General features: G+C 46.1%; 1 protein-coding gene and 1 long non-coding RNA gene across 2 annotated transcripts in view; one reads left to right on the top strand and one right to left on the bottom strand.

Moving 5' to 3' along the window:
• COL12A1 (collagen type XII alpha 1 chain) overlaps nt 1-3,263 on the bottom strand; it is a 106,444-nt gene extending 103,181 nt beyond the window's left edge. Inside the window, 2 exon segments of the mRNA XM_055713887.1 lie at nt 413-520; nt 2,993-3,263. Coding sequence (XP_055569862.1) covers nt 413-485 — 73 coding nt within the window. The 5' untranslated portion in view covers nt 486-520; nt 2,993-3,263.
• Nucleotides 658-13,835, top strand: LOC114018153 (uncharacterized). Its single transcript, XR_003563578.2, has 4 exons — nt 658-788; nt 7,002-7,175; nt 8,311-8,452; nt 12,532-13,835. It is a non-coding gene; the product is annotated as an uncharacterized LOC114018153 (long non-coding RNA).
• Nucleotides 13,836-14,509: the final 674 nt, after the last annotated feature.

The raw sequence follows: 14,509 nt of genomic DNA, 5'->3' as shown, positions 1-14,509 counted from the left end.
CATAACTAAGAGAGACTCTACAGCACAGAGCTCAGCCATTCTCGGTCCATCAGCGAGGCAGCGCTGGCGGGCCCCAGCCGTGCCGGGCTGCCCGCCGGCGGTGGTGGCAGTGGGCTCCTTGGGGCGCTGCGCCCAGGCGGCCATGCCAGCCACCCCCCTGTCTGTGGGGCGGTGTGGACAGCACACCAGAGAGACAGAGAGAGGGAGCTACGGTCCGGCTGGCTAGCCGGGAGAAACAGAGCACAGAAGGAGCTGGGCAAGGAAGGAGAGGCGTTTCTCTGAAGGAGAGAGAGAGAAGGTGAAGTAGTTACACTCAAAAACAGCGAGGGAGAGAGCGGGTAGCTGAAGGCTGGCTGGGAGGTTTGCCGGTCAGCAGGGCGCCGGGGCGAGGGGGCAGGGAGGGGAAGGTTACCTTCAGCCTCGATGGAGGAGAGGAGGGCGGCTGCACACAGAGCAGCGACTGCCAAGCACAGCGCTGTCTTCATTTCTGCCCTTTCAGATCACAACAACATGAATGAATCTGCAGTGATGGGGGGGGGGGGGAAAGGGAGAAAGGAGAAGGAAATGATACGCGTGGATTAGAGGATTGCGTGGGTGTATTCATGAAACATAAAAAAGCCGAACCGTGGATTTCACTTTGTTCCCTTATCCCCAGCCTCCACCCACGGGACCAGGTTGAAACCTCTAGACTTGAAATCCATCCAAGACGGTGACAGATCTGCACGACTAACTGGAGAGTATCATCTTGCAATAATGTGCCTTTTGTTGCTGAACCCTTTCCAATCACGGTAAGCACATGCGGTTTTAACCTAGTTGGGGTTAATCTGATCAGAGAAGTGCAGTGAAGATCCGTGCCTCCGCACAGGCAGGAGCCAGGAGGGAGCTCCATGACTTCATCGCCGAGTGTGATGATAGCTAATTCAGAGGTCATTCCTGCCTTGGATCAACTAAACGTCTCTTTCAGCTGGGGATTTTATTCTGCTCCTTTTTCATAACTGTTGAAGCACTTAGTTAGCTGTGTTTTAGTGGTCTCAAGGCAGTTTGGAAACTGTAATAAAACTTTTTTTTGAGGGGTTCTGCCTGCGAATATGCTATCCTTCATTTCTTGAAGGTCTGAAATAGATTATACAGAAGTGTGTGTAACACACAACTGAAACCTGACAAGTCTGTCTAGCCATGATGTTTCAACATCTGATAATTCATTTACATGTCCTGAGAGAAAATAGATTTAAAACACACTATAAAAAGCAGGCAGGTGAAAGAGTCTCACGATCACTGCAGGTTGTCTAGTAAAATAGGTGGGATTAGGCTAAGTTAGCGGTTCCTAATTGCAAGTAGCTGGACCTTCGTAACTATACACTCTAGGTCATGTCAAATTACTCCCAATTATCCCAGCAAAGCTTCGAAATTATTTCCTTGTCTAAGTAACAGCTAATATGAACAGTCCTCATTGCATACGCATGTGTTTCTAAAGTTTGGATTTTTCTATCTTGGGAAGTAGGGGAGGGGTAATTTGTTCAAATAAAGTCATAAATGCATCATAGATCATAATTAGGCTGGAGGAAAGAGAATTCCAAAAGCAATTAGGCAACAGATTGTATCGGGAAGTGCCAAGAGTAAAACAAAAGAAAAATACATAAATCTTTAGTCTGCAGAAACAGCTGAAAGGGAAAATAATAGTCTTCTGCCATCTAGAGATCTAACGTGCAAGGCACATTTAGTGGGTAGATGCTATGGAGATCCAGGAATTTCCCAGCTACTGACACTGAACTTAACAGGCTTCTGCCAGGCAGCTGTATATACTTGTCTTAGCCAAACACCTTTACTGCACATAAAAATACCGAGAGCCTGAAGAAAAACTAAGCAATGGTTTCAGTCCAATGGTACCTCCAGTGGGTAAACAGAAAAGTAACATTGATCATAACAACTCCCTGACAGCAACACAAGAAAGACCACGGATAGCATTAAATTGCCCTGAAAGCTCCAACGTCATACCACCACTCCGCGTGGGAAACGGTTGTCCCTGAGCACACACCTACTGTGTTCTCCAGCAAGTTTAAGGATCATCTAAACCCAAGCAAATGGACTTTTGTCCCAGAAATCTTGTGTGGGCTTGGAGTGCCATCTTTTGATCCATTTGAAAAGCAACAGAAATTAATGATCTCCCAAAGGCATCTAGGAGTTTGCTACTGCTGCATGTCTACCATGCCCGATATACATTTTTCTTTCATGAAATAAAAAGTCTCAGCCAAAGCATTCATTTGCCCACCTGGAAACATTTTGTTTCCTTCTTGCAGACTTAGGTGTGTGAAAGAAGGCCTGGAGGTGGCAGAGGAAAGGCCCTCTCGCTGGCTCAGCATGGACGCAAGCAGACTTTGTGTCAGGACTCAAGGTTTTCTCATTGATCTTTACAGACCACTTTAAAAAAACCCAGCCTTTCACCAGCGCCAGTCCAATCTCGCACTAATTCAACCTACAAAAGCTTAGCCAAAGCTTTTCCAAACCACGCAGTGCACGACATTTACCACTTTCAAGAAGAAAAATCGACCTAAACGGAAAAAATCACAGGAAAAAACCTCTACCTACCAAAGGCATAAAAAACTGGATCCAGAAGGTATCACCGGCAGCGCGCAAGGGAGGGAAGCGCTCCTGCCAGAGCCGCAGGGGCAGCGTGCACCGGCCACCGCCTGCAGCCTCCGGCCGGGCCGAGCCACCGCGGCCGGCCACCGCCACCGCGGCCCCCCGGGCCCGGCAGCCCCCCGGGCTCGGCTCCGCGCCTCCTCCCTTTCGCCTCGCACCCGCAAGCCAGCCCCGACATGCCCGACACGCACCCGGCGACACGCACACACACGCTCTGCCCCCCCGCCCCGCGTCACCCCCAGCCCAGCGCGGCGCATCGCAGCCTAACGGGCATCCCCAGGGCTGCGGGCGTGCTGCGGCGGGGGCGGCCGAGGGGGAGGCGGGGGGTCCCCGCTCCCGCGCGGGCACAGACCTTCAGAGGCGGCTGCAGGGTGACGGGGCAGCTCCTCCGGCGGTGGCTCCGGCGGTGCCTGCACGGCCAGCCGCAGCCGTCGGACCTGGGTAAAGGGAGGAGGAGAAAGGATGAAGCTCCGGGGGCACCTTGTGGAGGGAGCAGCAAGTAGCAGCGGCGGCGAAGGAGGAGCAGAAGCAGCGGCAATAGCTGAGCGCAGAGGAGGCGCCTCGATTACTGTAGCTCCCGATGCGAGGGGTCTGTCTGGGAAGACTTGCCTTCTCCAAGTGGGAAGAGCCTCTTCTCAATCTGCTACTTAATAGAGGGCTGTTCCCAACTCTCAATTTACCCTCGTAAGCGGTTACGAAACTGCGGGGAAGGTGGACTGCTGCCACCGGGTGATATATGCGCTGCTCTGCTCCAGCAAGGAAGGGGATCCACTTCTGGAAACTGGCGCATACCTCCGCGCATTCCTGCGGCATGAGGCGGGCGGCCGCCGCGGCAGCGCGCCCGGAGGCAGGGGCCCGGCCCGCCGCCCCCTCCCTCCCCTCGGCTTCCCAAAGGGGGGGGGGGGGGGGGCGCACACGGGAGGGCAGTGGAAAAACTGAGTCCCCTGGCAGGGCTTCGAGGGACGGCAGCGCGGAGGGTGTCCCCGCGCCACCCCCACCCCCCGCGCGGAGGACCTCTCCCGGGGCCCGGCCCGATCCCCGGGGCAGCCTTGCAGAGAAGCACAGGCAGCCCCGGGGCCGCGGCCGGGAGCCTCGCGGGCAAAGAGGGTATAGTCATCCCGACACAGCTCAGGTGTGCCTGGCCTCCTCCCCGTGTAGCCTACATACATTAACACAACGCGCCCCCTCCCCCCTCCCCCGCCACAGAGCTGTTTTGCTCCGCGCAGAAAGCGGCGGCGCGACCCCTCGGGCAGAGGGGACGGGGCGCATGGCCCCCGCAGCCTCCTCCCCCAGACCCTGCGGGCAAACCCGCGCCCGTGGCCGCTGTCTGAAGCCGGGTGCCTTCAAAAGAAACTGCACCTTCCGAAATCGGACAGCCTCTTGGGCCGGAGGCTCGCCCAGGGTCTCCTGTCGCTTGCTCCCGGCACCCGGCGTGTCCCGGCCCCTGCAGCGCGGGGGTGACACGGCGGCACGCACGGTCCCTTCCCTGCCCGGGGGAAGCAGGTCGCCCAGCCAGGGCTTTCCCAGGGACCCCGCTCCTGCCCCAGGGCCGCCGCCGGCTCCACGCCGCAGCGGGGTCCACTCCCGCACCCGCGGGGAGCGGCACCCCCGGTAGCGCTCTCGGAAGAGGCTCCTCTGGGACCCCTTCGGGCTGAAAGAGGGGCTGTCACCGTCCCGGTGGATCGCGTTGCTTCCCGCCCCCTCGGAGTGGGTCCGCAAACTGGGGACGCGGAAAAAAGCTGGGCGAGGAGCGGGGCAGCCAGGGAGCGAGAGGAGCTGCGGGGGCCTCGCAGCCGCGACCCCGCTCAGCCCGGACCCCCGCGCCGCCCGCCCGCCGGGCCGGGCCATTCGCGGTGCGGGAGCGCCCCCCGGCGGCGGCGGCGGGCAGGGGCGGCAGCGGAGCGGGGCGGCAGCGGCACACCGACGGCCCCGCTGTCGAGGCCTCCGCGGGGCTCCCGGGGCCACGGCTGCCAGAAAGCAACGTGCGACGAGAAGGGACAAGAAGGAAAACAAGGCTGGGAGGGCTGGAGAGAGGGAGAGACGGGGCAGCCCCCCGGTGTGGAGTTTAGGAGCCCCTGTCTGGAGAGGGCAGCAAGATTTGAGGATCGTGTTGGCCCCACGTCGGCTTTATGTGCAGACATGAATTGCAGAGCAACCAGGTCGAGTTCCAGCCAAGGTGGAAGTGCCTGATAAGAGGAGATTAATAATTCACCGGGGCACCGCTCCTGGGCACTTTTCCGTGGGACTGGGAGATGAAGGACGTGGTCGACAGGAGGACATGTCGCTCCTGATCTGAATGAGGTTGTCTGCATTTCTGTAATAGACCAGTCATCTGCATGAGAACTCAGATGCTGAAAAGAAAGTGATAACCAGAAGACACGTGCTGACATTTCCAGACACTTTGGAAGTCAACCAGCTACTCTTAGGGACATGCCACAGCTTCAGCTGTCTGGTATTGATAAAATGCATGTTCCAAAAGCAACATCTCCTCTGCTGATAAACTTTCAAATACTCTTGACCTATTAACCCCATTGCCCAGCTGTTGAGTTGTTTTTTCTCTTTTGGCACTTTGCCATGGGGAATTTAATTTCTTCCTATCCAGATCTGATATGTAAAAGCAATGTTTCTGAGAAACAGTACTTTTCTAAAATTTTGATTTCCGGAACAAACACACCAAGAACACCAGTATAAATGTGGTGTCCACAACTGTTTCAGAAGAACAGACATCAGGGATTACAGAGAAATATGCTTCCATATGAAGTGAATTAATGCAAATGAGGTATTTTTATCGTTTGTGCACTGCAACGGTATTTTTTTACAATGTACTGTGGATTTTTCCATCATAGGATAACCAGGATTTTATGTTAAGACTTAAAAATCAATTAATGCAAATAATGAGGATGGAAGAAAAGATGTATTTTTCTATTTAAAAGTTAAATCGCTCAGGTAAATATTAAAATAGTTAAATAATTTGGTACTGAAGCTACAACTGGATTTACATGAGTAGAGACTTTGAAACCAATGGATCTCTCAGGGGTGCAAGAATCTTGTAGACTCTCCTTCACAGGACCTAGGGGCTGCTGAGGGGACTATCTCCCATTCTTCCCAGCTGACCAGCTTCACTTAATTTCTTGGCGTGAAATAAGACTCAGAGCTGGCAAGAGCAAGTAAGTCACTGACTCCAAGGGCAGCAGGATTTCATTCTTATCTTTAACTCTTTGTTCTAACTATCCTAACCATGTTTCTCCTAAGATCTTTCACATGTAAAATACACCAACTAATAACATTTAGAGTGCATGCTTCCATGTGTCACAGTAATTAAATGGGTTGTTTTTAATCAGCTCTGTTGCTATGTACATTCATAGTCCGAGCACATAATATGTGATGCAGAAGGCATTTCTGAAATGCACAAACATTTACTAACACTCTCCTGTCTGCTTGTTTCTTAGACAAGTGTTAAACACATTAAGACCATGCACTCCAGCTCTGCAATTTTCTTTGCTAAGCTCAATAAATTGAAACAGTGACAAATTTAAATACAAAAAAATGAGATTTGAATTCATATTTATACTTTTCATAATAGTGCCCAATTCTGGTGTAGGTACACGATAGTAACATTGCAGATAACCAGGATTTTCTTAGAAATTTGAAACTGGTTTTGCGTCTAGAGTAATTCAAGCTACTTTATGTTTCAGGCACCTTTGGGGTCTTTTTATTTCCTCAGGCTGCATTGCCCAGGACAGACTAGAACAGGACATTCTGCAGTTCAGCACCATAAACCTTGAATATCGTTTCCATGTGGCTGTCATGCTAGATTTGGCCTCTGTACCTTCCCGACAGTTAGTTGCATCAGCTTTACATAGGAATATGTTAAATGCCTTATTCATATGTATATATGTATTTGAGTATATGTTTTGCACAAAGGAAGATTCAAAAAAGTGTCAGCTCTTTGAGCATTAAACGATAAATAGATTCAGCATTAAATGTTGTCATACAGGCAAAACCGTGCTGCTGCCAGTGACTTAGTTGCATCTACCTGGGAAGTACTTTGCTGGTCAGTCTATCACTGCATCTGTCACTACAGTGTATCTAAATTAAACATCGTTTTAGTACAGTCATTCAGGAGGCCCATTCATTCCTTAGAACACAAAGAACTGCCTTTCCAGTGTATTTTTTTTATTTCCTGTTAAATCAGTCATAAAGCTAATATTGCACTGTATTCTATCTGCATCCATAAAATGCCGAAGGACAAAATACAGCAAAGCACTTCCTGTAGACCCTACCTTCTCTGAGAGATTTCCAGTCAATGGCATGAGAAGAACTCAGTCTGGCGTTTATTTATTTGGATAATTTCATTTCAGAGCTGGTATTCAGAGAGCAGTACTAGTCTGACCTTCATAACGAGGAATGGCTTCTTGTATTAGCAGTGTTCAGAGAGGACCGATTCTATCTGAAATCTACTCATTTAGTGGAACAACTATGGAAGCAGCATGCCTGGAGAGTTACAGCCATGAAATAATTATCTACCTCACCAGGTATGTTTTCCTTAGTCGCTATTCAATTTCTATAACTGATTTTTCCCATCATGTAATGCTCTGAAAGTAAGAAAATATTGTGGTTCCAAATAAGTAGGACTGGAAAAGTAAATAAATCATTCAAAAGAGAAAGTATAAATAGAAAGGAACTGGCCTTTTAATGTGTTTTGGGAGTCTTACAAAAGCCAGTTAATTTGTAGGCAGTAACTTTTCTAAAATATCAGAGCTTTAATACTAAAATTGGAAAAAATTAGATGCAACGATCTTATAGTCCCTTACATATATATGCACGAATATGCTTTACATTAAAAGATTCCTAAATCAAGTTGCTTTGCTTCAAAGAAGCTCACTCATTATTTCACAACAGAATCCTGATCTATTCAGGACAAAATGAATTGTTGGCTTGCGTGATTAAAGAGGGCGAGAAAAGAAATTAAGTGAGGACAGTGACTATCTATGTTTGCCAGGTATCACGTTATGACTTAACTTGACCGTTCCTGTTACAATGAACTAGCCGCAAAGATTTGCAGACGCAGGTCTAAGCATTCCTCTTCTCCACATGGCTGAGGAGTCCCTGGTGAAAGAATGATGATCCACTGAGGAAACACATCATTTTAAAAAATGAAAACACTTTAAAAAAATCACCAACCACCAGGTGCTACTTACAGAACATTATAATACAGTGTTCTCTGAATACCTAAATTAGATTCACATAAGATGAAGGGTTAATAGCCATAGGTTCCCCTACATTTGGTAACCCCTCAACTATTTCAATGTAATTACTCCCTACAAAGAAGCACATAAAATTAATCAGCAACAGTCTGAAATGGTGACGTGCCAAGCTCTGAATAGGAACATTTTGCTAATTCTCCTTAGTATATCTATATTAAAAAATATCAATATATATTGTGAGAGCAGGGTCCATGTAGGTGGTAGGCAGGCTTATGGAGAACGTGAACTTGTGCCTGAACGAATAAGGTATTCAAAGCTATTGAAAGTTCAAGTTGCACTAGCCAGTGAGTGACCTGATCCTGTCATTGCAGGCAGGGGGATAATTAAGGCTAGTGGGGGAGTTTTAAGACTGAATGCTTTGTCATTAGGCCAACCGCTGATGCTGTCCCTCTCTCCCCCACAGGTACAAAAGGCATTGAGTAGGGAGGGATGCTGTGATTCCCCTGAGGAGCGGGTCAGAGGGAAGCTGGCAAGGGAGAACACTTAGCTGCTGCTGCGCTCTCTCCCAATATGCATCGTCCCAAGAAAGTCTAGAGGATGTAAAGGTCAGCTCCAAACTTCCTGTCAGTTCATCAGGACAAACATTCAAATTCTTAAACACTCTGACAAGCGAATCTGATACGAATGCACAGACCCATAGTAAATGAGGCTGGAAAAGATCTTGAGAGGCCATTTAGTTCATCCCCTGTTATTTAAAGTACACTGGGGCTTCAAAGAGAAATCCTTCATACCATACTTAGTACTAACAGCATACTTTGGGGACCTGCTTCCTAGTGGCTGACAATAGATAATAACTTGTTTTAGGTGGGTCACATGTTGTCCATAGTTGGACTATGAGCACAGAAGTCAGAAATAAGTTGGATCGACAGAGTAAGTTGACTATGAAGTGAAACGAAAAATTATTTAAGAAAAAAAAAAAAAAAAGCTCTCTACCAGAAAAACCTGTATCTTTGGATGATTCCACAAAAACAGGCTCCATTTAGTGTAAAAAAATAATTTACTTCACTGGCATCCCTGCAAACTTTCAGCCTGAGAGCCAAGAAACAGGACTGGAAGATTTCTTCTTGCATGCGACTGCCAGAGGCACAGACCCCACCAGTGCTGCTAAAACCCCTTTTGGCAACAGTCATGTAATTTTTTAACCATTTCTAAAATTTAGGGGAGATAAACTCCATGGTCATCATCATTATCCCAGCTCCCCTCTTCCCCCACCTTCCCAATCTCAGCGCCTTGATATCCAGACTGTCAGGTTGTGACATTCACCACAGCCCTTTCATCTCCAAAAGAAAGAGCACAAAAGGCAAAACTTGGGTCAGGACATGGCCAGGGAATAGACCGAGCCCAAGGAGCTGGATAGCCCAGGTTATATACACTTCCGTGAGACCTATGGGGCTCTCATCTGCATGTCACCGATCACAGGTGTGATGGACACATGGAAATTTTGAGGTTTCGCAGAAAAAAAAAGTCAGGCAAGAGCTTAGCTCGCAGGCATTACAAACACTGCCAAGGTATCACCTGTCAAGACATTTATGAACTCCACATAAAGTAGCTTTAAAAAGAAATGTGTTTCTTTTGCACAAGTCATAATTGGCTAGTGACTAAAGGGGAAAATACATGGAGAAAACAATGCAGACTTAAACCAGCATTTCTTAACGCAGCCTTGTGGCTGCTGCTTCCCAGTATGTTGAATGCTGACAGTTCCAAATACCAGAACATAAGATTTATTTGGATTATAAATAGATGTTGCCCTGTGCTTCAGTATCAGAAGCACTCTGTTGTGTAAACAGAAAACTATTGGGTTTTGTTTCCACTTGTAAAGGTTACTTGAAAGCTCCCACCCACTCTTTGCTGACAGGCTTTATCACCTGTTGGAGTTCAATGTCTCTCTTGAGTATAAACACCTCTACAGCCTGCAGAAAGGCTTCACAAGAAACTGTTAAAATGTCTGCTCTCGTATGCCCTTTCCTCCACTCTCTTGGATGCTTTCCAGCTGGCTTCCCTACTTTGCTAGTTTTTAGCTACCCCAGTTTATTGAACATATCTTGGGTTTGGCGTTGTCCTGATTTCTATTATAATGTATTCTTTTCTGGAGAAATGTGTTTGTTGCAAGCCTCAGCGTCTCTTACTTATTTAAAAAACAAAACAAGAAAAAAACCAAACACAAACCCAAATCTTCCTAGGATTTTTAAAGAAATAGTTTTTTAATCACAAATTACACTCTGAAACATCACCCAGGTTCTTTCCATCCTTTGCTATTCCATTTTCTAGAGTGCAATCTGACTTGTTGCCTCTTTACCCTCTGCCCAGTGCTCTTTGAAATGTATTTAAGTGATGTGCTGCTTAAGACACATCACAACAGGGGGCTTTACTATATCATGATCTTCTTCCCCACGTAAGAACAGCAGCAGCTGTAAGATGAAGTCCCTTTCTTCGTGCTAGGAGTAGCGGTTGGGACCTTATTTTCTAATAAAAACGAATTTCTAATTTCTGCTTCTCTGACCTCCAGAGAAGATAAGGCAGACGGAGGTTGTGTGCTCCTTGACACATGCCCCACCATCACAGCTTTGCTGCTTGACAGCATCATCTGTGCCCACTGCTCTGTCCTGCATGGTCACCTCAGGTGGTATTTGGCTGTGGGCTGAGATCCATTTGGGTGCCTGCATGTGAGCCCAGCATCTAAACTTCTTCTGCAATGGCTGGTGAAGATCCAGTTAACCAACTCAGCGGTGCCTGAGCAGTTTGGCCATCTACCATCCACAGGGCTTGGCTCTGCTGCTGTCACGTTGGGTTCTAGAGCCATTTGAGTGCCCTGCAGCATCTGAGACCTCTTGTGGAGCTGCTAGCTACAGCCCAGGACCCATATACACTGGCACATCTCATACTGTACTAGACCACTTAGGAGGCAGAGTCAAGCCCCCAGTGTGGCTTTGGGTGCCACAGGCATCCTGTTAGGCCTCCAAGTGTGCAAGTCTCCTGCAGGTCCTCTGTTGTATCTGCCAGCTCCAAGCAAGTGCCTCAACTATAGCCTGAGATGGTGCTAGACACCCAAATGTAGGCAACTGGATTGAGCACTTTTACTTTTCCTTTCCAGTTTTTGCCAGTCTTGCTGGTGCCAGGCTTTGTAGTCTGCCCATGTAAATACCCACTTACTGGGGATCAGAATAAGACTAGCAGATGTGCCTGAGTTGATCAAAAGATGTTTAGATGGTAGTGATTTCCAGTCTATACCCATCTGCTTTTGGATCTCAGACCTGGACAGTGAGGTAAAGATTGTGACAGAGGTCCCTCCCTAACTCTAAAATGTGTCATATGCAGCTTTCACTGCCCAGCCATAGAGTTGACGTCTCTCCTGCACCACTCCAGGTTTTGTGACTTCCTTTTAGAAACTGCATTTGTATCCCATAATTAATTAAGCTGGGGTAGCCAAAAGGTGTAATTCCCCTCTTTCTTTCCCAGAAATCTGGCCATACATTTGAGTACTGTTTCCAGAAATAATAAAATCATTTCTTGTTGTTGTTGTTAAGATTTTTTTCTATTTTATTATTTTATTAGAAGATAATTTCTTGGTATTGCTCTTCTAAAAATCAGGCTATTCATGTAAATGTTTTAGTATAGATCTGGGAGACTAACTTTAGACATACTTCTGAAAACCTCAGCCAAAGGAAGAAGGTCTGCTAACCTCCCGGTGCACTATGCTCCAGCTCCGTGGCAGAGTGGTCCCAGTGCAATGCTCCGCACATAGCACATATTAGCACACCGCACTATATTTAGCAAAATGTGCCCTGCTGCTTCTAAGAGTTGAATAAACCTTGATAACAAAGTTGGCCTGGCTCCTTTGGGACTTGTAACTTCCCACTGAGCAATAGAGATCATTAAAATGTTTAAATCATATATTTCCCTTTTGCACAGTATTATGATAGGTAAGATTGCATGTGTGTGTCAGCCTTTCCATTATAAACTTCAGGTCCCAGGGCATTAGTCACCCAGAGTAAGTGCTCATGTTGAGATGAAACAATGTGGAACCACTTTGATAATAAACAAACATGTATAACTCAATTAGTTAAAGAACATATTCGTAGCCTAAAGGTCCTGATGGAATCACAAGTTCCTCCTTGCACCACTGGAGGAACAGAAGCTGCTCATAGTCAAACCATACGAACAAACCATCTCAACAGGTGAGACAAGCTCTAGCAGCACCAAATCTCCCTTTTATTCCAAAAAGCATCTCTGAATATGCATAATATTATGATCACATTGATGAGAATGATACAAGAGATTTGCATAGAAACTCGTAGAGGAATCTTAATTTCAGAGTGAGAACATTTTGGGCAGAGCACATACATCAGGCCCTGCACAGTCCAGATTTCTTGGTTAAAAGGGAAAACTTCTGTGGAAAATGAAGGACAACCATCTACAAGAATTTTCATTTTTTGCTGCTGTTTCAGATATTGTTAAAACTGAACAAACATGTCTGTTTTGGCCCAGGGAAGTTCTCTACAAAATTTTTAATCCAAAGAAATTAAAAGGCAGTTCAAGTTGTTTCTGGATCCTTGTGGCAGCTGAAACACTTTTGGATTAGCACATATAATGTATTTCAATTGATCACCTTACTGTTCTTTTCAAGGAAAACATTCTGCTGCTGCTTCTGGTGAAATCACAGGCAACTGCATCTCTAGGTGAACTTCACAGCCTCAAGAAGAGAGTTATTACTCAATACACCTCGAACGGTAAGGATACCATTTTATTAGACGGACATACCACAAGACACACTACTCCTCTCTTATTTTACACCTCTGTTAGCAATCAAATGTGTGTTGCTCACAAAGGAAAAGCAGCACCTGTGCTGCAATATGCTTTTAAAGCAACACTGTGACCTTGTTAATTTCATACTTGCTTTGTAACGGTTCTGTTTAGGAAGCCTTAATTTAAGTAGCTCCAAACCTCCAGGCCTCCTGTGATCTTTTCTATTGTACCTCCTTCCATGTTCTGATATATGTAAAGCTTAGATCTTACTGGATCTTACCTGATCATCCCTTTCCAAGTTATTTCCACGCCCACCAGACAGCATCCTACCTTTTCTGCAGCCAGCAAAGACCCAACAAGACAAGCGACAGACAGTTTCACCAATGAAAATACCAAAGCTGGTAGCATAACAATAAAACAAAATATTCAGGAGGGAGAAGAAAAAATAATCACATGCACCACATAAATCAGACAGAGGAGAGGAAAGATCATTACATTTCATGAAGTTCAGATTGTTGGATTGGAAACAAAACAAAAAAAAAAAAAACCAAAAAAAAATATCCCAAAACACATCAGCAAAGGACAAATTCATCCCTCTTTGGCAGTTTTCTCTATGACATAGCAGGCTATATGCAATGGGAGTGAGTATTTTGTCAGCTAACTGTATACAGATACTGGTATTCCCCAAGGAGCTAAAACCAGGACTGCCTGACTGGGGACTCAGTGGGACAACATCCTTCTCTCAATACCTCCTTAGCCCCTGCACGTGAATTTGCTTTGTCACAACATTCATAAACAGAAATCCCAGCCAATTACCCGTTTTTTTGTGAGGACATATCTTTTTGAGAAAATAGATATGAGTGTGCTTTAGCTCTACGTGTGTTTCAGGGAAGCCTGTTAGCAGTCAGTCTAACAGAAAACCTGTGAATAATAACAATTCTTGAGGAATACTAAGACCAAAACATATATCACAAACTGTGTACACTACCAACTGAGTTCAAAGTCTTGAATACTCACATTTAGAAAAAGTACAGTACAGCCAAGAGATTATCCTCAGATTGTGTTTCTGTACAAGCCATTATTTTTACAGCAGAATTGACTGAGTACTGAAAAAATAAGTGGAAAGGCTCAGGCAAGTTCAGCTAGAGAAGGTGGTGTTATTATTAAAAGGAACTTCTTTATCAAAATAATCACACAAGCATGCACATGAAAAGATACGTTGGTTCTGACTTATCCCCTAAATACCTTATTTAGGGTCAAGTCAGGTTGATCAGATTGATCTTGTCTTTGAAAATCTGATTCACTCCAGCAACTATGAAGGTCAGCCTCCAGTTCTTTGATATATCAACAGAACTGGGAAACAATGGGAGAGTAAGGAAGGTCAGCTTAATACAAAATATGCACAAAAAAAAAACCCTCATCATGCTTTCTCACAGGTCAGAGCAGTGATAGCCAAGGTGAGCAACATCAGAAAAGTGGCATTTTTCTCTGGTATCAGGAAAGAGAAAAAAAAGTACAGACAAGTTCATACACTTAGAGGCATCTCTAGTGTTTTCTTTTTACTTCTGAGAGTTTCTGAACTTTTTTCATGGTGTCTTTTAGGAAGCCAATGCTGTGATATTGTGTATTATTAGTCTTCAGACTTGCTGGGGAATTTTTTGCGTCAGGCTAATTGGGTCTGTATATATATTCAGCAGCCAAGAAAATGTAGCCCAGGGCACAGTTCTAAGAGTTCTGAGCTACCTTCCCAATGGAGAAAGTAAAACATGGTCTGTACATCTGGAGTCTCAGAATTGGTTGCGTAACCTAGAACTGCAATACTGAGGATTTAATTTTCATCTGTTTCATCTGTCCGATTA

Source organism: Falco cherrug, chromosome 6, assembly GCF_023634085.1.
Source record: "Falco cherrug isolate bFalChe1 chromosome 6, bFalChe1.pri, whole genome shotgun sequence".
NCBI lineage: Eukaryota > Metazoa > Chordata > Aves > Falconiformes > Falconidae > Falco > Falco cherrug.
The sequence above is the reverse complement of the archived record's forward strand: the minus strand, read 5'-3'. Positions and strand labels throughout refer to the sequence as shown.